The sequence below is a fragment of the Panulirus ornatus genome, chromosome 50, assembly GCF_036320965.1.
Source record: "Panulirus ornatus isolate Po-2019 chromosome 50, ASM3632096v1, whole genome shotgun sequence".
NCBI lineage: Eukaryota > Metazoa > Arthropoda > Malacostraca > Decapoda > Palinuridae > Panulirus > Panulirus ornatus.
Window position 1 is genome coordinate 6,503,898 of NC_092273.1, and position 27,027 is coordinate 6,530,924.

General features: G+C 49.0%; 1 protein-coding gene across 5 annotated transcripts in view; it reads left to right on the forward strand.

Moving 5' to 3' along the window:
- Sh (Potassium voltage-gated channel protein Shaker) overlaps positions 1–27,027 on the forward strand; it is a 720,765-nt gene that overhangs the window by 278,194 nt on the left and 415,544 nt on the right. The window contains exon 1 of one of the 5 annotated variants that reach the window (XM_071691320.1): positions 715–864. The exons of the other annotated variants lie outside the window; for them this stretch is intronic. Within the exon in view, the coding sequence (XP_071547421.1) occupies positions 809–864 (56 nt within the window). The 5' untranslated portion in view covers positions 715–808. Of the gene's footprint in view, positions 1–714; positions 865–27,027 lie in introns of those variants that run through there. 5 annotated transcript variants of the gene reach the window in all.

Genomic DNA, 27,027 nt, shown 5'->3' on the forward strand with positions numbered 1-27,027 from the left:
TTAACCTCCAGGTCACACAGCGCACAGAGGCACGACCGTATTTATCCTGGCCTCTTCCTCCTCCTCCTCCTCCTCCTCCAGCCACGGAGTCTTGCAGTTTAAGGTCCTGGGGGCCAGCCAGTCTCCATCTTGCTAGCGTAGACTGCTCCCTCCTCCTTCCTCTCCTCCCTCCCTCCCAGGGACACGTACACTCTCACCCTTCCCTCCCCTCAGATGCCATCTTTATATCCCTGATGCACACAAGGCTCAGATTACCGCCCTGAGAACCCGCAGTACAGTTCATTATCATCATCCACCTCCCTCTGTTTACATGCCACGGTTCCTCGCAAGTACTGTGGTATTTACAATCGTCACTCCATTGTATTCTCCTCATCCCAGTCTCTCACTTGCGTCCTGTTTCCATCTTGAGCTCTTCATTTATTTCCAAATTAAAATCTTATCATTTGATTAAATTTACACCTATTTTTTTTTTTTTTTCCTTACCTCACTACCACCATCGTCCTGCTCCTCCTCCTCCTCCTACCATCTCCTGGGGGTAGGCAGTGGTGGCTTCGTGTCTCCAAAGCTCACCTGACTGACCGTCACTCTCCACACACCACAAACGCGTCAGATCAACGAATCAACCAACCACCCAACCAACCAATCAATCAACCAACCAACCAACCACAACCCACCAACCACAACCAGCAGCAGGAGCTTCACTCACTCACTCACTCACCCACTTTTAAAGTGTGTGTGTGTGTTCTTGTTGTTGTTGTTGTTGTTGTCCATTCCCGTGAGAGAAGCGTTTGTCTAAAACTTTGCCACTATGGATATGAAACCACGTCGCCGGAAGAAGGGAAAGAAGGGCAAACCAAGTTACAAGTAAGTTAAGGAAAAAAAAATTATTTTTGACTCCTTAAAAGATTTTTCTAATTTTTTTGGCACTTTTTTTTTTGTCCAATTTTTTTTTTTTTTTAGCTGATTTTTATTTTTTGGTTTTCCCTTCTATGGCACATAAGCTTCTTTTTTCCACCACCACCATGACCACCTGGTGTCACTCAGAAAAGCTAATATTTTTATATATTTTTCTCTCTCTCTGTTTGTCTGGTTCTATCACACGCAACGCCTTCATATATATTTTTGTTGTTCTTGTTCTTGTTGTTGTTGTGGGCCACAGAGAGTGATGATTTTGCTTTCGGCACCTCGAGTTTTTTTTTTTTTTTTGTTGTTTTGTTTTTTGTTTTGCTTGTTGGTGTTGTTGTTCTTGTGATGGTCAACACGAGAAGCACTGAAGGTTGTTACCAAACATGGGGGGTGGGTTGTGTCCTGCTCGTACACACACACACACACACACACACACACACACACACACACACATAGATGGTCTCGTGAGAGTCCATACACATCGATTTGTTTCAGTCTAAATCATTTTTTATCAAAAGTCTTTATCATTAATTTGAAGTTCTCGTGTCTGTGTTGAGCAGGACTCAGTTTGGTATCAGCTGGATCAACATTGATATCACCACAGCAGACGTTTTTGATATCTTTTATTTTATGTATTTATTTTTGTAGTGATATTTTGCTCTGATGCCACCAGAATATTTTGGCACTTTTCGTATATATATATATATATATATATATATATATGAATACCATTTTGGATTGATTCCTTTTTTTTTGAAGAAGGAGGAATGATGAAATTTTGAAGGAGTATATATTGATATAGATGGAGTATATACATATCCCAAGGTAGTATTGAAGGAGCCTATATTTTCCTATCCCAAAACCCGGTGTGAAGCGGAAAAAATTCGTGGCGATGCTTCCCAGAACCGTCCACTCTCTGTCCGCACGCGCGTGTGGGAGAGAGAGAGAGAGAGAGAGAGAGAGAGAGAGAGAGAGAGAGAGAGAGAGAGAGAGAGAGAGAGAGTTGTGGTTTACGGCCCTTGGAGGGCGAAGCCTCGGTAGGTTTTGCCAGCGACCACAAACACATCACCCCATGGTATTATTACTCGCCCCCCACTCCCCCTTTCCCTTCCCTCCCCCTTCCCTTCCCTCCATCCAGTCAGCACCGTCAGGAGTTGAAAATAAAAGGAAGAAAAAGAAAGAAAGAGTGAGTGAGTGAGTTGTTTCCCGGAATGCGAGCCAAAATGGAAGCCATAGTCCGATTGTGGCGCGGGGGTAATGGCTGTTAATGGCAAGGTCATTAAGACGTGTGTACGTCACGACAGACCAGGACGACCCTTGTAGCCCATCAGACCGCGTAGTCTCTGTAGCCTGATCAGACTTTGTGTAGTTGATCAGACTTCGTCATATAGTCTTTGCTGCCGATCAGATACCTTGTCACCCCTCAGCCAATCAGACAGGTCACCCTCCAAAGCCAATGAGACTTGTCACCCTCCAAAAGCCAATCAGACATGTCACCCTCCAAAGCCAATCAGACAGGTCATCCTCCAAAGCCAATCAGAGTTGTAACCCCTCCTTGAAGCCGATCAAGACTTGCACTCTTCAGCGCCAGTCAAGACTCGGGGAAAGCAGCCATCTCGGTGGGAATGATGTTTGGTTTGTTTGACGTCTCTCTCTCTCTCTCTCTCTCTCTCTCTCTCTCTCTCTCTCTCTCTCTCTCTCTCTCTCTCTCTCTCTCTCTCTCTCTCTCTGCTGATAGAACCAGCTGTCAATAATTAGCATTGAGTTCATGATTCATTGCGGTTGTAAGTGCCAGGGGTTGTTCATCACCGCTGGGACTGATTTGCCTACGATTTTGATCTCGAACTGGTATGTGAACTATAGTATATATATATATATATATATATATATATATATATATATATATATATATATATATATATATATATTCTTTTCTTTTAAACTATTCGCCATTTCCCGCATTAGCGAGGTAGCATTAAGAACAGAGGACTCGGCATATATATATATATATATATATATATATATATATATATATATATATATATATATATATATATATATATATATATGTGTGTGTGTGTGTGTGTGTGAAATATAAGTGAGTTCGTTCATCCGATGTTTTAAGCTCTTTATTCACACCTGCCTGGGTAGCATTTATAACTTAATTATGCCTCTGGCAGTGGGTCATGTCGTGGGTTCGACCACTGGTCGTATGGTGCAATGAACCCCCCCCCCCCCACCACCCCACTTAAACCACGGGTCGTGTCGTGATGTGACCCCCCCCCCCTTTACAACAACCCTTAAACCTTTGTTATCATAGTCGTTTAAACCAGCATTCGTTGCATTGTAACGTGATCTTAAACCATTGCATTTAAAGTATACCGTAAACGTAGGTCATTAGTACCTTAAACCACTGGTCATAATTAGCCATCTTAAGCCACTGGTCTGAAGTTTCTTGAAACCACAGGTTCTTAAAGTACATCAAACCACAGGTTTTAAAGTACCTTAAACCTTTGGTCTTTAAAGTCCTTACACCGCAGGTTCTTAAGTACCTTAAACCACTGTTCTTAAAGTACCATAAACCACTGTATTTAAAGAACCTTAAACCACTGGTCTTAAGGTATCTGAAATTACTGACCAGAAGTGATGTAAAGTATTGTTCGACGTGCCCCAATTATTGACCTTTTTTTGTGTGTCTTACTTGCTCGTGCCCCAGTTACTATGATGAGTGGTCGTTATGTGCCCCAGTTACTATGATGAGTGGTCGTTATGTGGCCCACATCAGTGATTGATAATCACCAAATTGTTGCGCGTCCGAAATTACTGGGTTTTTGTGGACTTAATTACGAGATGCCTGTTGTCCCAAATTAGTGGTCGTTGTGTGTGTGTGTGTGTGTGTGTGTGTGTGTGAGTGTCAAATTACTAGACAGTACGTGTCCTAAAATTGCTGGTTTTGTTACTTACCGATCGCTCTATATCTCAAGTTACTGATCGTATTCTCCAAATTATTGGTTGTTAGACAGTAAATTAGTAGTTGCTGTATCCCCCCTTCCCCCCCCAAAGAAAAAAAAAAATTACACCTCTTAAGCTTTGTTATGTGTCCCCCCACACAGGCATGACCTAGCCCTTCATCATAAGAGACAGAGGCTTGCTTCTCAGAATCCATTCGATTCTTCCCCTTTGTCTTCCTCTTCCCCCTCCCCTTCTTCTTCTTCTTCTTCTCCCCATACTTTATAGTCTCTTTAACCCATTCCCTGTGTCACACATGAGGCCTCTGGTTTGGACGAAGGCATGTTTCTCTCACAGGAGACAAAAGGTGGAGGAGTCGTTAGACATATTGATAAGATGCAATGGTTAGGATCACAAGTGACCAGCCCCATTTATTAAGACCCGCTTTTTAGAGTTTTCTTGTCTCAAATCGCCCGTTATTTTGTAGCCTCTGTCGACTGGTGGGTTCGTGCGGGCTTGCTGCCGAGGGTGTGTGTGTGTGTGTGTGTGTGTGTGTGTGTCTGTGTTGCAGTCCACAGTTCTTGGAAAGCTCCCAAGATGGTTGTTAGCTGGGTGATACCGAGGCTCGTGAGGAACGAGGCACGACCCCTTCGCCAATGATGGGTCTGGTCCTCGACCACCTACCTGACCCTTGCGTCGGGTCGTAGGTCAGGTCAGCAATAATCAGAGGGAAGGTACCGTCGTGTCAACGGGTGGCTAAGACCCATCGTTCGGCGGGCGTCGCGAACCCTGGCTGGTGTCAAGCCCCCACAAAACCACAGACCACAGATTGTGTTCTGCTTTAAGAATGGTCAAGTCTCGTCTAGTGCCACGAACCATCCTAGTTTCTTTTTTTTTTTTATAGTACCTGAAACCATTGGTCTTTGAGTGCCTCGGTGTGATCGTCCATCGCCAGTTGCCACGAACAGCAGTTAACGCAAACCACCTCTGAACCCATCCAGACCTCCCTCTCCACCCTCGTACATGTTCCCGACTTTCTTTTATTCCAAATTGATTTCCCCGGCCTTGGCGAGCTGGCGTCGGGAACTTGCGAACGACTTCCTCATTTGCACACACCCAGTCTCCAGCTGTCGTGTGTGATGATGTACCGAAACCAGAACACACACCGTCCTCAGCCAAGTCCCACAGACAACTCTGTGGTGTACATTGAGCGCTTGTGGGTAAAACCTTGCATCGTGTACACACTCCCTCCTCCTCTTCTTTGATCAACGAGTTCCTTTCCTTAGTAGACTACCAGATGCGCTCGCTTGTTGGCCGATGAACACTGCATTCCTCCACTTCCTTCAGATCTGCTCCTCCTCGCTCGATCTGCCGTCTGTCTCAACACAGCCTCTGTAAACTTGGACTCCCCATCTCTCTGAAAACTCCCCCTCCCTCCCTCCCTCCCCTCACAACGTTCCTCCCTCCTTCGATGGATTCATAATGCCACCATTTAACGCAATGAACACCCTCGGTGTCCCTCCGACGTTCCAACACTTATCTCGGAAACCTCACCTTACTCAGTCTTGCCTCTCGAGAAACGGGGGAGTCCTGTCTATATATATGCCGTAGATTCTTCTCCTCTGCCGAACGCTTGCTCCGTTTATGCATGGGATTGATCCGTCCTCGTATGCGGTACTGCTGTCACATCTTTTGGGGGGATGTGGCGGGGCGGCCTCTATCTCCGCATCCTTACTTGACACAGTTGAGTCCAGAGCAGCTGGACTTAACCATCTCTCCCGGTCCAGCCTCAGAGCTTGACCCACTTCCCGTGCGTCGCAATGCTGGTTCACTTTCCCCTCCTCCCTCTCTTCTATAACTAATCCTTCGGTGTTTTGGGTTTTTTTTTTCACTCCCGGAGAACTGGGTGCTCGTGTGCCCTTACCATTAGCTATAGACCCACCCTCCCCTCCTCCTTTATTACTCGCCAAACGTGTGCGTCACCTGATTACCACGTTGCCATTGGCAACCTCAAGGATGATGGGTTATTGCGACGTCTGTTTCTTTCCGACACCTCGAAGCTCTAGAACTCTCTCTCTCCCCTCTCTCATGTGTTTATCCTGATAGCTATATATGACCAGGCCGTTTGAGAAAAAAAGGCAGGCTTTTCCATTTCCTCCGAAATTCTAAAAAAAAATGTCCTCGCCTCGCTTATTTCTCCCTCTCATTAACCCCTCTTCAACATTTCAATTAAAGGCCCGGCCTCGATGTGGACCCCCTTTTTTTTTTTACCCCCGCGACTGAAGCCCCGAACGTAAAAAAAGAAAAGGAGAAATACTGGAGTAGATTTATGGTCTCCATGACCCATCTGCAGAGGTTTCGTAAAGACACACACACACACACACACACACACACACACACACACACACACACACACACACACACACACACATCCTAATCCATGACTACTGGAACATTTTGTTTGGTCCATGGCCACCATTATACCCTCCTGGACACAGCGCTCGTTAGGTCTTGGGACACGATCCCAAGGGGGCGCCTGGAACATCCCTCCCGTGTTCCTGGAAAGCGAATGGTTTTATGGAAACACACCCTCACACTTCCCCCCTCCATGAAAACACACCGTAAGTCATAGCAGCACACATCAGGACTGTGGTAGAACACAGCAAGGAACACATATTTGGTTGGTGCCCCTCTACGAGAACGACACTTTAGGAACTAGGAGGAACCAACCCTTCCCCCTGCGCAGTCCTTTAATCACACTTGGGGCTCTTCAAAACGCATTCTTGGCGATGAATATATTGCGCCGGCGCCGCGCCCCCCCTTGCCCCCGAGCGCCTTCACTGCGGATCCGAAGCTCGCAGGAATAGATGCTGGATTCCTGAAGCTCGCTCAAAGAGGAGGCAGGCCCTACCTTACCCACCCACCCCTTCGCATATAAAGGCTCCGAAGGGAAAGCCCCTCCCGTAGGAAACACCTTGGTTGGCCCCCTTCAAAGGCATTCCAGCCATCTCACAACATCCTATCCCTCCTTCCCTTCCACCCACCCACCTCCCGTATTTCCAGAGAACGAACGTGGGTACTTGCGAGGCATTGTGGCTCCCTGGAACATGTCCTCGATCCCAGAGATACACGTCAGCCCCTTCCCAAATAGAAAGGGACGTCCCAAGCCTCTGGGGATATCCCCGGGGTTCTCTGGACTGCTACTGGGATGTATGTAATAGATTTACGCTATTAGGGCTGCCGAGGTTTAACCGTGTGGACGTCATCAGTCATCCCGTTTTGAGTGGAGACCTCCAGCGCGTCCAGGCGTCCACAGTTTTCCAGCGCTGGTCCTCCAGGCGGGTCCGGAACGAAGGCGTTTGGTCATACACGTCGGTGGTGGTGGTGGTCGTCCCTCCTCCCCTCGATATTTGAGGCGAAGTCACGGCAGTGTTTTCCGCCACTTGCTCGGTTAGGTTAGCCTCTCTCTCTCTCTCTCTCTCTCTCTCTCTCTCTCTCTCTCTCTCTCTCTCTCTCTCTCTCTCTCTCTCTCTCTCTCCACCTCTCTCTCTCCCGACCCGACCCGACCCGACCCATGTAACGCATCGCCCGCCTTATTGACTCGTTGATAAGCACTACGGATGTAACTATATGAGTGTTGGAGATTTTAGAAGAAAAGAAAAAGAAGAAAAAAAAATGAATTATACATGGGAAAGTTGTGGGGGGGAGGAGGGTGGGGCATATAGTCGTAATCACACATTTGACAAGGTTGTTTGTGGTGAGGGGGGCGAGGTAGTTATGTGGCCAGTGGAGGGGTAAAGGAAGGGGTGGGGGGAGGGGAGTCCTACCCACACTCAGCGATCCTTGGAAATTTTTGACCTCTATTAACCCACGGTGGATGGGCTACCGCTTGGACGCCACTCATGTTGATACGCCCTTGTCATTTTCATTTCTCCCCCTCCTCTCTCCTCTCCTCCCTCCACCCCTTCCCTTCTCCTCCCCTCCTTCGTGGCCACATGGGGGAGTGTTTCTGATGATGGACACACCGCTCCTCATTACCACACGGAATTACCACAAGGGTCTGATTGTCATAAGCTTTTTTGGGGGGAAATCTATGTTGATGTTTAATGGGTTGAGAATACGATAGGATTATATATATATATATATATATATATATATATATATATATATATATATATATATATATATATATATATATATATATATACATTCTATCCCTGGGGATAGGGGAGAAAGAATACTTCCCAGGTATTCCCTGCGTGTCGTAGAAGGCGACTAAAAGGGAAGGGAGCGGGGGGCTGGAAATCCTCCCCTCTCGTTTTTAGTTTTCCTAATGAAGGAACAGAGGACGGGGCCAAGTGAGGATATTCCCTGAAAGGCTCAGTCCTCTGTTCTTAACGCTACCTTGCTAACGCGGGAAATGGAGAATAGTATAAAATATATATATATATATATATATATATATATATATATATATATATATATATATATATATATATATATATATATTTAAGCATGTATCGTAAAATAGGCGTCAGTAATCAAGGTAAGATGTGCGAGACGAAGATGTCTCTATCTCTCTGTCTGTCGAGCGAGCCTGGCATCATCAGTGAGAGAGATTACTAGGTAGAAGATGATGAGGATTAGAGAACGGAAAAGCTTTTTAACTGTCGCTGGATCAGACGCAGGAATTGAGGGGGGAGGGAGGGGAAGTGTGAGATGGTGGTAAATGTGGGGGGTGAGGGGGTGTTGAGAGAGGGGCGTCAGCGGTAGGTAGGAGGAAGGAGGGGGTGAAGGAGTGGGAGGAGGTTTGCATACTTTACCAAGTTGGTTCAGGAGGTGCTATAGTTTGGAGGGAGGGAGGGAAGGAAGGAGGGCTGGCGGTGTAGAAGTTAAGGCGAGGGACGACAACACAAGGACTGTGTAAGTTCTGACTCAGGCGATGGTGGATGTTACCGGAAGGGCTTTGATGTGGCGAGGCCCCGTAGGTAGGTAGGGGGAAGGTTGGGGCTGCTTCTTGGTGGGTGAGGGGGATGGGACGGATGGAAGGAGGGTGAAGATATGGCTTCGGTGAGGGAGATGAACGAGGGTGAAGATGACGAGTCATCGCGACACGTCCTAGGGGGGGGGGGGCGAAGATGTCCTAGTCAGGGCACGTCCTGGGGGACGAAGATGACCTAGTCAAGGCACGTCCTGGGGGGCGAAGATGACCTAGTCAAGGCACGTCCTGGGGGGCGAAGATGTCCTAGTCAGGGCACGCCCGGGGGGCGAATATGACTTAGTCAGGGCACGTCCCGGGGGGGGGGTGCGAAGATGACCTAGTCAGTGCACGTCCTGGGGGCGAAGATGACCTAGTCAAGGCACGTCCTGGGGGCGAAGATGACCTAGTCAGGGCACGTCCTGGGTGACGAAGATGACCTAGTCAGGGCACGTCCTGGGGGGGGGGGACGAATATGACCTCGTCGTCACGTCCAAGGGGACGAAGATGACCTGGATCCAGGTATGCTTAAGAGGGTTTGACGCAATTTCGAGGTCGATGAAGACCGAGGTGTCGTGTGGCTGAGGCATCTGCAGGAGAGGCGTTGTGCTGGTCGGGGGTAGAGGCGCGCGCGAGAGAGAGATGGCGGCTTTAACCTAACCCGGTCACCATAACATTGCCGGTACGATGACCCGGTCAGGTGGAGAGGTTCAGGTCATGTAGGTCACGTCACCCTGACTCCCTCCCCGCCCCAACCCTCCCCCACACGCCCCAGAAGTCGTTACCGCCGTGCCCTTGGGCCGCTCCGTCGTATTACCTGGACCGCACCGTCGTCGTGCTCAAGGGGGCCCTGCACACTGTGGCTGTGTGGTTGAATCGTTTCGTCTGGCCTACACGACGGCGGCGGGCCCCGGTTGTGGCTCGGTGCCGCCCCCACTCCCCGCGACAGCTGACGGGGGCGACGGAGGAGACGCTAGACCTAGGAGGACGGGAGGGGACGGGGGTTTGGGGGAAAGAACCAAGTGTAGTGAGTAGGGAGGAGGCGGGAAGCAAGCAAGACTGGGCTGGGTAGAGCCGACGTAGCTGAGACGTTAGATTGAGTAAGAGGATTTTAAGAGCACAGACAGCTGACAGAAATGGCCGTTTGTACTACCATTTTTTTAAGTAGTAGTGGCAGTAGTAGTAGTAGTAGTAGTGGTAGTAGTAGTAGTTGTAGTGGTAGTAGTAGTAGTTGTACTAGTACGGATTATGCAAGATGGAGAATATCTTTTGAGTTATGAGAATCCCAACGTAGGATTAACCTTGCGACAAAACGCGACTCTTGGACACGAGAGTTGTCGACGCGAATGGAGGAATGTGACAGCACCAGAGGAGAGGAGCGCACCCACCTCCGCCACCGCCACCCGCCTTACACCTGGGCCAGGGCGGTGGCTGCAGGAGGAGTGTGGGTGGAGTGGTTGGTGATGCCAGTGTGGTGGTGCAGGGGAGATAGGAACGTGTGTGGATGCGGAGTAAGACGCAGGGGATTGGAGTGGTACATTAAGGAATGGTATAGAGACGGTGGAGTGTTAAGTGGAAGGTCTGGGGTGGAGAGGAGAGTAGGAAAAACGAGGAAGAGTGTATGTAATAAGTAGGATGATAAAGGGGCTGAATAGAATAGAACAGACGTGTGATATAGAGTAGAAAGGTAGGGCCACAGGAGCGGGGGTAATGAGAATGGGTTCAGTGCAATCTGTCCGGGACGACCTACAGCAGCAAGGGGATCCCAGAGGGATAGTTGAGGGATAGGGGATGTAAGCAGAGGGCGAGCTGAGTGTTATGTAACTAGAGAGAGAGAGAGAGAGAGAGGAGGGCGTATTTACCTTCCCTCCCCTGATTGCAGTAAGGGTGTATCTAGCTCCCATCCTCCTCCTACCCTTCCTGCTGTCCCCAGAGGGACGTTAACCAACCATGCCTATAGCCAGGTGCGGCCTCTGTTGTGTGTGTGTGTGTGACACATATTGATCCCCCCTTACTTGTCCGTCATGTCCTCGGCCGGGACACTGTCATCCTCTCTCTCTCTCTCTCTCTCTCTCTCTCTCTCTCTCTCTCTCTCTCTCTCTCTCTCTCTCTCTCTCTCTCTCTCTCTGTAGTGTCGCTGGCGATACACGGGGCGCACCGCCCCCCCTCCCACTGTCTGGCACCGCACACCAATTTGCTACCGTGAGAGCCTCTCGCTCGGCCTCTGTGTAAGTTGTCCTGGCCACAGAGAACCAGGTTTGGTGTGCGCCTCTTGCCGTGTCCGTGAGAGTGCTATGTGGTCCGGATCCTACCGTGTCCGTGAGCGTACCATATAGTCCGTACTCTACCGTGTCCGTGAGAGATGCTATATATATAATCCGTGGTTACAAGGATCACTTGGTCGCAAAAATGAACCACCGCTGAATAATAATGTCTTCTCGATCGTACGGTCTCGCGGACCTGTGTCCCTGTGGAACGGTTTCCCTCGATGATTCAGGTCAGAAGGCCCAGCAAGCTGCTGATGACCTGACCTCTCGCCCGGAACAGGACCAGACTCGCCCGATGACGACGGAGGTGCTGTGAGGTTGACGGTCCTGCAGCTGGGCTGTCGGGTGTTCGTCTGTGTCAAATTGATGCTTGATCGACGCCTCTTCCGCCAACTCTTAGGTTGCGTCTCCTCCTCTCTCTCTCTCTCTCTCCTCCCTCCCTCCCTCCCTCCCTCCCTCCCTCCTCCTCCTCCTCCTCCTCTCTGTCAATTTGCTTCTCCTTGGTCCTCTCGAAGTCCCAGTGGCTTCGAGACTCTTGAAACCTCAGGAACTCAGCGGGTCCATAGCTGCTTCTCCGTAGGCCGGGCACGTACCCAAGGCTTCTTAGCTCCCTGGGAACCGTGAAATGCAAGCGACAAGTCCCAACGTTCCCAATTAGCTGACCCGGGGAGATTGGGAGAGCACGAGGGGAGGGGAAGTGGGACACTACCATTTACGTGGAGGGGGAGGAAGGAAGGAGGGAGGGACCGGACGGTGTGCAGGGAGGAGGAGAGAGAGTGGGCTCCCGTTCGTAGCACAGAGGGGGAGGAGGACTGTGGCACCCTGATGGTTTAGGGGGGATGAGGGGGTCACAGGAGGAGGAGGAGTTACCAGTGCGTTGCTTGAGGAATGTGATGATGGTAACCCTGCTGGTTGGAGGAGGAGGAGGATGGGGTGTCGAGGTTGTTGGAGGGGAGTGACTTCGTTGTCGGTGGATGACCCGGACTTGATTGATGGAGGGCTGAGCGTAGTCCCTGTGTGGCTGGGTTAGCCCCGTGTGTGTGTGTGTGTGTGTACCCGTTGTTGGCCATGGGTGAACGTGGTGGTGGCTGGTAGTTGAAGGGTAGGGGGTCATTATCTTAATTAGAGGTCAAAGCCACGTTGGCGGTCGTTAGGTGTTGAGGAGAGAGACGCGACATGTTGCAGCCGCGAAGGGGGAGACTTGCCACACTGCTGTGAAAGTGTAGCAGGGGGGCATGACTGGAGTAGAAGTGGGGTGGGCGGGAGGGGAGGTTGTGAACACCACACCCTGTGGGTAGCAGAAGGAGGAGGTGGGGGTGTATGTATGTCGGACGAAGTAGCGAGCGAGCGAGCGAGTGAGCGAGTTGAGGAAGAAAGAAGCGAGTCGTTGAATTTATCGTTAGCGTTGCCACAGTGTGTTTAGATCGATCAAAGTGCCTAGCTTGGGGTGTGTGTGTAGCTAGGGTGAGGCAAGTGCTGTCCTGCTGCTACACACACACACACACTCTCTCTCTCTCTCTCTCTCTCTCTCTCTCTCTCTCTCTCTCTCTCTCTCTCTCTCTCTCTCTCTCTCTCTCTCTCTCTCTCTCTCTCTCTCTGCACATACCAACCAACCAGGCAGCCGCCCACCCGCTTCTATACCATACCCGACCGGCCAAGCCCGCCCGCCCGCCCGCCCAGGCCTCGCTATCGTGCCACCCTGCCGCCCACCACCCACAATCTCAGAACCTCCCGGGCCGGCTACCTAAACTCCTCCACTTTACCTGCGCAAACATTCTCGTACGCCATCCTTGACTCTCTCTCTCTCTCTCTCTCTCTCTCTCTCTCTCTCTCTCTCTCTCTCTCTCTCTCTCTCTCTCTCTCTCTCTGCCACCACCACAGCACTGCCACATCCACCACCGCAGCAACGACCCCCTACCTCAACTCTGGCTTCCACCACTACCCCCCCCCCAAAGCAAGCACACCCCCCTCATGTAGGACCCACCGCACCACGCCTCCCCCACGCGCCATGTAACATCCCATATCACATGACGTTCATCACATGGTATGTGACCACCACCACCACCAGGGATTCCACACCATGTGACAACACCACACACCATGCAGTAGCTACTACACACACACACACACACACACACACACACACACACGCACAGACGTCCCCCCGCCCGTACAATCAGTATCGCCAGAAAACGCCGTCAATATCTTCGTAAATATTTGCAGGAAACATAACATTAAATATTAGATTAGCTTGGCCCACCAATCTCTTCAATCCCTCCCCCTCCCCTCCCTTCCCCTCCCCCTTCCCCTCACCTTTCCCCCTCCATGGGTAGACCTGCCCCCCCCCCCCCCCCCCCAGTGTCTGGCCAGTGTACATGCAACCACCACCACCTCCACCACCACCTCCACCACCACCACCTCCACCACCACTGCCACCGCCGTCGTTGCTCCTCCCCTTCCCCCCTCCTCCCCCTCTTCCCCACCACCACCACCACTTACCTACCGCTGTGTGTGGCAGAGAGGGAGTGTCACCACCTGGGCCAGCTGCAGTAGACGGTGCCAGCTGCTGCATGGTGGTGTAAAGTGATCAATACTTTTGTGATTTGCGGGTGCCATACGGTAGTAGTGTCCCCCCCCCTCCCCTCCCCCTCCCCCCGTTGCATATCTTAGCCTGGAGTTGCCATGGTGGGCATGTCTAGCCTATTGATTGATGTGGGGGGGGGAGAGAGGGGGAAGGTTGGTTGGTTGGAGGGGTCCTTGCTTGTAGGTGTGGTCGTATGTGGCGTAGTGTGGTGGTTAAGGCGGGGAGGGGCGGTGGTAGGGAAATGGTGGTGATGGGCGTCATGGTGATGGTAAGGGGTAAGTGGTCGTCTTGGTTCATGGTGATGGTAAGGGGTAAGTGGTCGTCTTGGTTCATGGTGATGGTAAGGGGTAAGTGGTCGTCTTGGTTCATGGTGATGGTAAGGGGTAAGTGGTCCTCTTGGTTCATGGTGATGGGAGGGTTTTATGGTAGGTTGGTCTTCTTCGTGGTTTATGCTGATGGTAGGGGGTTTATGGTAGTAGTGAGGGGGTGGTTCATGAAGGTAATAGGGGGTGACGGTGATGGTTCATGGTGATGGTAGTTATGTAGGCTATATGGCGACTGCATTCCCCCATACCTTCACCTGGTGCCGTGACCATGGTGTGATGAGAGATGTGCCATAATTGATCGCAGGGGGGGTATGATCGCACAGACGTCATGTTATAATGTGAAATGAGATGAAAATGTCCTCACTGGATTAGTGAAGGAAACCATAGGAATTGATGAATGACATGAATGATTACGATCAAATGATAATGTCTTTACCTTCGTACCTAAGTATTCCCTACTGCCTCATACGGAACTTGTGTATATATATATATATATATATATATATATATATATATATATATATATATATATCCCTGGGGATAGGGGAGAAAGAATACTTCCCACGCATTCCCCCCGTGTCGTAGGAGACGACTAAAAGGGAACTGGAGCGGGGGGCGCTAGAAACCTTCCCCTCCTTGTATTTTAACTTTCTAAAAGAGGAATGCGCTACCTCGCTAACGCGGGAGACAGCGACAAAGTGTATTATATATATATATACATACACACACAAGTGGAGATGACATAATTATCATGATATAATTAGAAGAAATGCAATTTAAGGAAGAGTAGAAAATAATCAGAAATTTTACGAATGAGGAACCATGGGAGGGAAATGGAACGCGGGGTCAGAAGTTTTTGTGTAACAGCGCTGAGAAATGTTAGAATATTTGAATATTACCCATAAGTTAACGATATTTGAATATTACATACAAGGTTACGATATTTGAATATTGCCCACAAGTTAACGATGTTTAAATATTACCCACAAGTTAACGATGTTTAAATATTACCCACAAGTTAACGATATTTGAATATTACATACAAGGTTACGATATTTGAATATTGCCCACAAGTTAACGATGTTTAAATATTACCCACAAGTTAACGATATTTGAATATTACCCACAAGTTAACAATAAAGGTAAGTGTGACTCTTTATCACCCAAGAATATTAAGGGGACAAGAATGGAAGGATCATTCCCACAGGGACACGTTGCTGCGTGTTCTATACATGATAATCGACCATCACTGCATTGCCAAAGGGTTGTTATTATTCTCCACAGACGATTCGGCATTATCTTCCCCCCACCCTCTCCTCCACCTTCAGCCCTCCTAAAATCCCTCTGCTTTCCACCCTCCTCCTCTTCCTCTAGTCCTCCTCCTCCTCCTCCTCCTCCTCCTCCTCCTCCCCTCCCTCTCCTCCCCCCTCCCCTCCTCCTCCTCCTCTCATTAACATAATTATTCCATCTTCTCTTTCCTCCCGTCAGCCCAATCATTCCCTAAGTAACTTTAATATTCCCCCACCCCCACACCAACGTCGGGGTGTTTACCACGCCCCGTCCTCTCTCTCTCTCTCTCTCTCTCTCTCTCTCTCTCTCTCTCTCTCTCTCTCTCTCTCTCTCTACGCCTCATTTCTCCTCTTCGGTCGACAGATTAATCCCGTGTGTATATGGGCGTCACGGCCCGAGGGCGGGAGGGCCGGCATATCCGCCCTCAGTGTTATTGTACCCTCTCTGACGTGTGGCGTGAACGCAGGCTCTGGTCATTACTTTAAGCTGTTGGTGGTGTTGATTAGCGTCATCACATCTGGGACCTTGGCCCTCACCTCTGTATGACGTGGGAGTACCCGCCCGTTTATATCTCCTGTGTAATGATTCGTTATGTGTTCAGTGTATCTTCCCCCGTCCACTACTGTCCTACGTTGTACTCTTTCGCATTTCTGTGTCTCACGTGTTTTTCTTATCTCTGATCGACTCTTCCTTCCTTCATGCATTCCATTCATTCATTCCTCCCTCTCCCTTCCGTCCTTCTTTCTTTCCTTCTTTCCTCTTCTTTCCTTCGTCTTCCTTCCTCTTCCTTCCTTCCTCGCCCTTCCTTCCTTCCTTCCTCCCTTACCTCCTTCCTTCCTTCCTTCCTTCCTTCCTTCCTTCCTTCCTTCCTTCCTTCCTTCCTCCCTTACCTCCTTCCTTCCTTCCTCCCTTACCTCCTTCCTTCCTTCCTCCCTTACCTCCTTCCTTCCTTCCTCCCTTACCTCCTTCCTTCCTTCCTTCCTCCCTTACCTCCTTCCTTCCTTCCTCCCTTACCTCCTTCCTTCCTTCCTTCCTTCCTTCCTTCCTTCCTTCCTTCCTCCCTTACCTCCTTCCTTCCTTCCTTCCTTCCTTCCTTCCTTCCTTCCTTCCTTCCTTCCTTCCTTCCTTCCTTCCTTCCTTCCTTCCTCCCTTACCTCCTTCCTTCCTTCCTTCCTTCCTTCCTTCCTTCCTTCCTTCCTTCCTCCCTTACCTCCTTCCTTCCTTCCTCCCTTACCTCCTTCCTTCCTTCCTTCCTTCCTTCCTTCCTCCCTTACCTCCTTCCTTCCTTCCTCCCTTACCTCCTTCCTTCCTTCCTCCCTTACCTCCTTCCTTCCTTCCTTCCTTCCTTCCTTCCTTCCTTCCTCCCTTACCTCCTTCCTTCCTTCCTTCCTCCCTTACCTCCTTCCTTCCTTCCTTCCTTCCTTCCTTCCTTCCTTCCTTCCTTCCTTCCTTCCTTCCTTCCTTCCTTCCTTCCTTCCTTCCTTCCTTCCTTCCTTCCTTCCTTCCTTCCTTCCTTCCTTCCTTCCTCCCTTACCTCCTTCCTTCCTTCCTTCCTTCCTTCCTTCCTTCCTTCCTTCCTTCCTTCCTTCCTTCCTTCCTTCCTTCCTTCCTTCCTCCCTTACCTCCTTCCTTCCTTCCTTCCTTCCTTCCTTCCTTCCTTCCTTCCTTCCTTCCTTCCTTCCTTCCTTCCTTCCTTCCTTCCTTCCTTCCTTCCTTCCTTCCTTCCTTCCTTCCTTCCTTCCTTCCTTCCTCCCTTACCTCCTTCCTTCCTTCCTTCCTTCCTCCCTTACCTCCTTCCTTCCTTCCTTCCTTCCTTCCTTCCTTCCTTCCTTCCTTCCTTCCTTCCTTCCTCCCTTACCTCCTTCCTTCCTTCCTTCCTTCCTTCCTTCCTTCCTTCCTTCCTTCCTTCCTTCCTTCCTTCCTTCCTTCCTTCCTTCCTTCCTTCCTTCCTTCCTTCCTTCCTTCCTTCCTTCCTTCCTTCCTTCCTTCCTTCCTTCCTTCCTTCCTTCCTTCCTTCCTTCCTTCCTTCCTTCCTTCCTTCCTTCCTTCCTTCCTTCCTTCCTTCCTTCCTTCCTTCCTTCCTTCCTTCCTTCCTTCCTTCCTCCCTTACCTCCTTCCTTCCTTCCTTCCTTCCTTCCTTCCTTCCTTCCTTCCTTCCTTCCTTCCTTCCTTCCTTCCTTCCTTCCTTCCTTCCTCCCTTACCTCCTTCCTTCCTTCCTTCCTTCCTTCCTTCCTTCCTCCCTTACCTCCTTCCTTCCTTCCTTCCTCCCTTACCTCCTTCCTTCCTTCCTTCCTTCCTTCCTTCCTTCCTTCCTTCCTTCCTTCCTTCCTTCCTTCCTTCCTTCCTTCCTTCCTTCCTTCCTTCCTTCCTTCCTTCCTTCCTTCCTTCCTTCCTTCCTTCCTTCCTTCCTTCCTTCCTTCCTTCCTTCCTTCCTTCCTTCCTTCCTTCCTTCCTTCCTTCCTTCCTTCCTTCCTTCCTTCCTTCCTTCCTTCCTTCCTTCCTTCCTTCCTTCCTTCCTCCCTTACCTCCTTCCTTCCTTCCTTCCTTCCTTCCTTCCTTCCTTCCTTCCTTCCTTCCTTCCTTCCTTCCTTCCTTCCTTCCTTCCTTCCTTCCTTCCTTCCTTCCTTCCTTCCTTCCTTCCTTCCTTCCTTCCTTCCTTCCTTCCTTCCTTCCTTCCTTCCTTCCTTCCTTCCTTCCTTCCTTCCTTCCTTCCTCCCTTACCTCCTTCCTTCCTTCCTTCCTTCCTCCCTTACCTCCTTCCTTCCTTCCTCCCTTACCTCCTTCCTTCCTTCCTTCCTTCCTTCCTCCCTTACCTCCTTCCTTCCTTCCTTCCTCCCTTACCTCCTTCCTTCCTTCCTTCCTTCCTTCCTTCCTTCCTTCCTTCCTTCCTTCCTTCCTTCCTTCCTTCCTTCCTTCCTTCCTTCCTCCCTTACCTCCTTCCTTCCTTCCTTCCTCCCTTACCTCCTTCCTTCCTTCCTTCCTTCCTTCCTTCCTTCCTTCCTTCCTTCCTTCCTTCCTTCCTTCCTTCCTTCCTTCCTTCCTTCCTTCCTTCCTCCCTTACCTCCTTCCTTCCTTCCTTCCTTCCTTCCTTCCTTCCTTCCTTCCTTCCTTCCTTCCTTCCTTCCTTCCTTCCTTCCTTCTGCGTTCATGTGGTGAATGGTGTTCGTGTGTGTGTGTGTGTGTGTGTGTATGTTTCTTCCCATCCATGGTCCTGCTTTGAATAGTATGTCTCATGGTGGTTGTCTACTGCATGAACCACCTCTGGTCATTCCACCGTAACTGGGAATCGTAGATAATCTCCCATTATCATCATCCGATCAATATTGGTGTTGTCAGACGATCCATTTTTTATTTTGAAGGAAACCCGCGTGTGGGTGTGTACTGTAGCTGTACACCACCGTAAAGATACGTCATACTCTGATGTATGTTAGGTGTATGGTAAAGGATGTATGTTGGATGATGCATTTTTAGATGTATGTTAAATGACGTATGTTGAATGACGCATGTTGAATGACGTATGTTCAATGACGTATGTTCAATGACGTATGTTCAATGACGTATGTTCAGTGACGTATGTTCAACGACGTATGTTCAATGACGTATGTTCAATGAGCCTTTTTGTCTTGCACTCGTTACTCCTCGTCCGTTCCTTCCGTTCGTCGTTGCCTCGTTGCTTGCCTTCGTTAGCCGGGGTTTCCTGCCTGTATTCGTTATCGGGCGTTTTCTTTTGTGCCCTTTGCTGGCGCTCATTGCTTGAACGCTCTCTATGCCTGCGCTCGAGGACTTGCCCTTGTTAACTCGTCTTCGTTCCTTCGGTATAAGAAAAAAGAAATTGAGTGAGATGATGATGGTTTTGAACGCCATTATGTTTTTTCAAATGTTTTTTTTTCCTTTTTTTTTACCCTCCGAGCGTTAATATTAAGGCCCTGACCTTTGATCCCAAGTCAGGGAATTTTTTAAAAGCACTCGGCGATCTAATGAGCGCCCCCCCCCTCTCCTCCTTCCCCCCTCCCCCTCCCGGGGGAGCTCAATTTGAAGCCAACTGTACAAGAAGATGAGAGAGAAAGAGACTTGAAAGAGTGTGTACTAATTGGTTTAATTGGATCATTTGTGTGTGTGTGTGTGTGTGTGTGTGTGTGTGTGTGTGTGTGTGTGTGTGTGCGTTCCTCATGTGTGTGTGTGTGTGTGTGTGTGCGTTCCTCTTACTGCGTCAGTTAAAGTGGGGGGGGAGCGGTTTTTTGGGGGGAGGGATGGATGCCTTGGAGAAAAACAAGCAATGATTTTATGGTTATGTGCTACAGGTCCCTTATTTATTGTTAAGGAGATGTTATTGTTGTTAAATGGGTTATTAACCAGTTATCTACACAGGTGGTGGTGGGAAATGTTATGTGCTTGCGTGTATTACTGACACATGACGCTGTCTCATTGGTTGATGGGAAGCAGTGTTTCTTTTCATTGGCTGTTACAAATCACGGTTACCGGATACTGTATACTATCCAGTTTTTCTATTGGTTCTTGAGACACTACCGTTGTGTAAAGACGTGTCATTTTTTTTTAACTCCTATTGGCCGTTCAAAGTAGGAGTTACCGGTAATGTATAAAACCTGTCTTCCTATTGGCTCTCAGAGACGACAGTTGCAGAACGACATTTTTAGCCTTGATTCCCATTGGCTGTTGGGTAAATTACGGTTGCTCATTGTGGTTTATGGGACTTCTTTCCCTGTTTCCCATTGGATGTTAGAAACTTAATCTCACACCACCTGCCCGCCTGGTCGCTTGAGAAATCTACTCGCAACGCCTCCTTCAGTTGCTGGGTAAGGCGGCTAACCTCCTCTTGTTTTCCCCCCACCCACCATCGATCCCCGAAGGAGGGGAACAGCCCCACACACACACACACTAAGATTCGCGTGCCATCCATTCATTGGTGTCTGGATTCGTTTCCGCCTTCGTGCGTGCGTATCTCCAGTCCTTGTGGTCGTAGGATTAGACCCGCTCCACTCCACTCCACTCCACCTCCTCACTCCACGTTTCTCGAGAATGTCTGTTGCATTATTCTTGATTGGTTCCTTTTTTTTTTCTTCTTCTTTTCTTTTTTTTCCGGCATACCCACACTCTTGGCGGTGGTCGCCGGTGGTGGATTGTGCGTGCGGGAGGGCAGCAGCAGCGGCGGTGGTGGTGGTTAGGTGTTGCCATTGGCTGGTTGGCGCTCGACTTCTCTGTCTCTCTCTCTCTTTGTTGCCATTGGTTGACTGGAGAACCAACCACCGAAGGCCAGCCACCGGCACTTGTTGCCATTGGTTGACGTGCCTCTGACATTTGGTTGCCGAGAGAGAGACACCAGCAATTTGCCATTTTCTATTTTTTCATTTTTTTTTTTCAAGAAATACGTAAGCCTCAAGTTTACCGGGTCACTAGTGTTCAACCCACCCCGTGAACGCTGCGTTCTCATTGGTTCGCTGGGTTCATGCTCAACCCTCAGGCCGTATTCTCATTGGTTGTTCAGTCGACGGACGGACGGACGCACGGGAGGAAGGGAGGGAAGGGGGAGGGGCACCGTCGCTCATCCATCGGTCCAGCATGGATTTATTGACTTCCACCCTCGTTAATGTCGCCTCATGGCCACTCAGTACTTAAGAGTGACCTTGTTCTTTATTTATTAACATTCAAATAGCGATTTGTGATGTGTGTCTATTTTATTTATTTATGTATTATATTTTGTCGCTCTCTCTCCCGCCTTAGCGAGGTAGCGCAATGGGAAGAGACGAAAGAATGGCCCAACCCATACACATGTATATATATAAACGCCCACACACGCATATATATATATATATATATATATATATATATATATATATATATATATATATATATATATTCATTTATATATATATATATATATTTATATGCCTGTTTTATCACAGGGAAATGAAACACGACAAGTTCCCAAGTGCACTTTCGTGTAATGATCACATCATCAGGGGAGACACAGGAAAGAAGTATAACAGTTGTAGTGAACTGTTATTGTTCTAGCTCTGTATACACGTAATTCCATTGTTAACATGAGTGGCCCATCCTTCGTAACTAGACGAACCTATACACGTACAGTGTTATTGACAGGACACATTACTTGCATCGAAGACACTTTCTTCGCCATCTTGTTAGCCGCTACACGCCTGGACTGTAGCGCTGTAATGGCACCCTCGTCCCTTTGTACGTAGAAGTGGGTTTCTTACTGAAGACAACGGGCGGAACGACTTACGAATGACTATACACACTTCTCATCCACCATATCCTCACACGAGATCACGTTTTACATACGCTGTAAAGGATTGAATCCTGTTTCCCCTCGCTTTCCTGCGTGTTGTAAAGATGGGGAAATAAATACGTACCCGGGGGGAGAAGGTACAGGATGGGCGACTATGTACCCGGGGGGAGAAGGTACAGGATGGGCGACTATGTACCCGGGGGGAGAAGGTACAGGATGGGCGACTATGTACCCGGGGGGAGAAGGTACAGGATGGGCGACTATGTACCCGGGGGGAGAAGGTACAGGATGGGCGACTATGTACCCGGGGGGAGAAGGTACAGGATGGGCGACTATGTACCCGGGGGGAGAAGGTACAGGATGGGCGACTATGTACCCGGGGGAGAAGGTACAGGATGGGCGACTATGTACCCGGGGGGGAGAAGGTACAGGATGGGCGACTGTGTACCCGGGGGGTGAAGGTACAGGAGGGGCGACTAAGGTCCTGTAAGGTACAGGAGTTGACGTTCCTGGTGGAGTGGAGTGACCTTGCAGGCAGGCGCCCCGCCAGCCAGGCTGTACCGAGGCACACACACACCTGTAATTACAAAAAGGTGGAGGTGTGCGTGTAAAGTGCGGCAGTGAGCACGTGTACAAGCCACGCCTTGCGGCATCAAGCACGTGTACAAGCCACGCCTTGCGGCAGTAACCAGGTGTACAAGCCACGCCTTGCGACAGGAACCCACGTCTCCAAGCCACGCCTTGCGGCAAGAACCCACGTCTCCGTCGGTTGACGCAGTATAATGCTCACAGGTCGTCTGCAGCAGCAAGCAAGTGGGTATGGACTTCGCCCCCCGCCCGCCCGCCCGCCCCCAACTCCTCTTACCTGGAATTACCTTGTGGAAGCGGGCGCCCCCACCTGGCCCCTTTTTTTTCCCCCCCTCACACTCGATGGCTTTCCGCGACTCAGACCCTCAAGTTCCAGCGACACCGTCGCCGGCGTTTCGTGAAAGGACGCCATCCCGAAAATCATTTCGCATTTTGTTCTCCTTCTGCGTCGTTATGAGAAGGTGGTGTCGGTGGCGGTGGGAGCGAGGCCCTTCCCCAGGACGCGCATAAGCAGGAGGAACAGGCAAGGGGGGGGTGTGGAAGTCGGGGGGGACGCCTTCTTAAAGCTGGAAAGTGAACAGCTGGGCCTCGCGTGCTCGAAGCGGTGTACGATTACCTGTCATGGAATGCTGTCGTGGGCCCGGGGGATCGGGGGGAAGGTAGGTAGGCAAGCCTTCGAGGGTAATGCTGTCTGGTTCCAGCCCTCTCAGCCGTCGTCGCGGCCTCCTGGAACGAAAAGGTGTACCGTCTCAGCGCTCCTGGAACGCTCGAGCAGCGGATGACCTGGGGTTGGGAGGAGGTTTGTGGATACACCGTATGACGCCGTCGAGTGTGTGTGTGTGTGCGTGTCTGAGATGGGTGTGTGGGGAATGTGGTGGCTGCTGGGGTAGGACCAGAAAAGGTCGTGCCTTCTCGAGGCACGAGGAGGAGGAATTGAGTTCTAAGGATCTTCTTAAGCTCCGGGTACGATGACGTGAGACATTGAGGGAAAACGGTGGATGGGGTAGATATCCAGAGGGTCAGCGATCGTGGTGGAGGGGGGTTGGTTGGTTAAGGCCCATTGTGCTGGAAGGTCGGGTTCCCAAGTTTTTTTTTTAAGTCTCCAGGTCACCACAGGAAGGACCCTCGTACGTACAGTTCTAAGGGCGTGTGTGTGTGTGTGTGTGTGTGTGTGTGTGTGTGTGTGTGTGTGTGTGTGTATGGCCGGAGAAGTGCCACCGCTGAACACCTGAAAGACACTATTTCAGAAGATTGGAACGTGGCGCCTTCGTGACACTGGCACACGACGACAAACGTAAAGCTCAACTGAGCATGTTAACTACACACACACACACACACACACACACACACACACACACACACACACACACACAGTGGAGCTGGTAAGCCACTGGAACAAGACAGAGCTGGGGATGTAATGAAATATATACTTTTGAAATATTAGAGAATATATATATATATATTTCAACTGACTTATATTTCCCTCTTGTGTCTCCCCTGATGATGTGATTATTACACGAAAGTGCACTTGGGAACTTAACGTGTTTCATTTTCCCCGTGGACTCATAGGAATATATATATATATATATATATATATATATATATATATATATATATATATATATATATATATATATATATATATTACCAGGAATATTTGACAACATTTGGAAATTTCAGTACTGCCGTAGTTAAGGCCTTAAGCATTATTAACGAGGGTCGTTTCAGACTGGAAGCCCCTCCGTGAGACCTGGAGGACATTTTCAACGTGAGTGATCGCTTTCCAGGAACTCACTCCGCCTCCCAGAAGAGTCCGGCAGCGTACGCCCAGAAAGGGAAGAACACGCTGGGTGTGCCTGTGTCTCTTGATGGGAATTACAGGTCGGTGTGTGTCTGACTGGTCGAGTGTGCCGGACTTCGTCCTCGCGTGAGGGAGATGTCTCGTTGTCCTCGAGTGAGGGAGATGTCTCGTTGTCCTCGAGTGAGGGAGATGTCTCGTTGTCCTCGAGTGAGGGAGATGTCTCGTTGTCCTCGAGTGAGGGAGATGTCTCGTTGTCCTCGAGTGAGGGAGATGTCTCGTTGTCCTCGAGTGAGGGAGATGTCTCGTTGTCCTCGAGTGAGGGAGATGTCTCGTTGTCCTCGAGTGAAGGAGATGTCTCGTTGTCCTCGAGTGAGGGAGATGTCTCGTTGTCCTTGAGTGAGGGAGATGTCTCGTTACGGTTAACCTTCGTGTGTCTGAGAGGGAGGGAGGTTGGGGGTCTCTCTCTCTCTCTCTCTCTCTCTCTCTCTCTCTCTCTCTCTCTCTCTCTCTCTCTCTCTCTCTCTCTCTCTCTCTCTCTCTCGCTTTCAGAGTTGGCGAATTTCTTTTTTTCTTTCTTTCCTCTCCCATCCGTTCATTATTTTTTTCATTTCTTGGTAACTTTGTCTCATGTGTGAGTTCACCAGCGACTGGGTCCTGGGATGATAAGTGTGAAAGTTAAATGTAACTTTTCGTCATTGCCTTTGATCGCCACACTGTGACGGGTAGATAACGCGTGACTGCCTCATCTTTGATCGCCACATTGTGACAGGTAGATAACACGGTCGTTACCTGATGTCAGACTTGATTAATGATATGGATGTTATGTTATTAAGCTTGGGTAACACTCTACAATGTGATATGAAGCTTGGGTAACACTCTATAGCGTAATATCAAGCTTGGGTAACACTCTATAGCGTAATATCAAGCTTGGGTAACACACTATAGCGTAATATCAAGCTTGGGTAACACTCTATAGCGTAATATCAAGCTTGGGTAACACACTATAGCGTAATATCAAGCTTGGGTAACACTCTATAGCGTAATATCAAGCTTGGGTAACACTCTGTAGCGTAATAGCAAGCTTGGGTAACACTACAGTGTGATATGAAGCTTGGGTAACACTCTATAGCGTAATATCAAGCTTGGGTAACACTACAGTGTGATATGAAGCTTGGGTAACACTCTATAGCGTAATATCAAGCTTGGGTAACACTCTATAGCGTAACATCAAGCTCGGGTAACACTCTATAGCGTAATATCAAGCTTGGGTAACACTCTATAGCGTAACATCAAGCTTGGGTAACACTCTATAGCGTAACATCAAGCTTGGGTAACACACTATAGCGTAATATCAAGCTTGGGTAACACTCTATAGCGTAACATCAAGCTTGGGTAACACTCTATAGCGTAACATCAAGCTTGGGTAACACTCTATAGCGTAACATCAAGCTTGGGTAACACTCTATAGCGTAACATCAAGCTTGGGTAACACTCTACAGTGTGATATAAATCCTCTTTATAACATCACACTCTGAGTATGAAACGTGTGTGATATGGATCTTTCCTCTGCAGTGTTCCTCTCACACTTCCCTGTCTTTTCCCCCCGTGTGTTGGCCTCTTGCCTTCATATCCCTCTTGAATATTGGTCCATGTTGCCCGCCGTGGCTTACAATAGTGCTCCCACGGACTTTATGGCGTCTATATCAACGTTTTGAATGTATATACATATATATGGCTTCCTAGCTTCGTCTCTTCGATGTATATCAACTGACTTGTATTTCTCTCTTGTGTCTCCCCCTGATGATGTGATTATTACACGAAAGTGCACTTGGGAACTTATCCTGTTTCATTTTCCCCGTAGACTCATAGGAATATATATATATATATATATATATATATATATATATATATATATATATATATATATATATATATATGCGCGTGTGTGTGTGTGTGTGTGTATTTTACCCTAGTGAATAAGCTTTTCATTCCTTTCCTATGCACCTCTTGGCATCAACTCATTCGTTGTAGCGTTCGCAAACTCCAGTGGAAAGCCTTTCTGTTTCCCTAAACCTTTCGTGTTTTCCCTGTTTATATATATATATATATATATATATATATATATATATATATATATATATATATATATATATATATATATATATGTGTGTGTGTGTAGCCCTCCCAGCTTGCGTTTTCTGAAGCTGTGGCTCAGCTTATCTTTTCTTCCTCTTCTCTTAACTCCTGTTTTAATGTGGTTCTCTTTTCTTTCTTTTTCACGCACTCCTGCAAGCAAGCATAGTCGACTCAAAAACATGTTTGCTTTCCCAGAGCGAATTTCTTCTTTTTTCTTTTGTTAGTTTCAAGGCCACTGAAGGTAAGGGCTGGATTGAATGTGTGTGTGTGTGTGTGTGTGTGTGTGTGTGTGTGTGTGTGTGTGTGTGTATGTGTCTGTCCGTCTGTCTCTGTCTGTCTGTTTGTTTGTTTGTTTGTGTGTGTGTGTATTTCTCTGTCTGTCCGTCCGTCTGTATGTGTATGTGTCTCTGTTTGTTTGTCTGTTTTTATGTGTCTGTCTGTCTGTCCGTCCGTCCGTCTGTGTGTGTGTGTGTGTGTGTGTGTGTGTGTGTGTTGGTAACTGGGACATTCAACGTGTTACTAGAGCATTATCAGATGAATAATGTTGAAAATCAAGGTGACGTTTAGTATATCTTCCTACGGCTGGTAGCGCTACCGCTTCTGGGCTTGCTGCCGGCGCCCCGCTCCCGTCCGGTTTAAACTCTCGTACGCGTCAAGAGGCCATATGTTGTGGGTGGATGGGAGACGGGGCGCGTGCTGAGGGTGGAGGGGAATGTTCTCCTCCCCCCCCCCCCCACCCACCACGTCGTCGCCATCTTACCGTATTTCCAGTCGCTTATTTCATACGATTATCCTGCGGGGTCTCCCTCCTCCCTCCCTCCAGGCCCGTCACACGGTGTTGATTACCGTGTACGTGTGATTATACCCGTGTACGTGTGAACTAACCATCTCCTCCTCCCCCTCCCTCTTCATTTCTCGGTGTCACCGCTTCTTTAA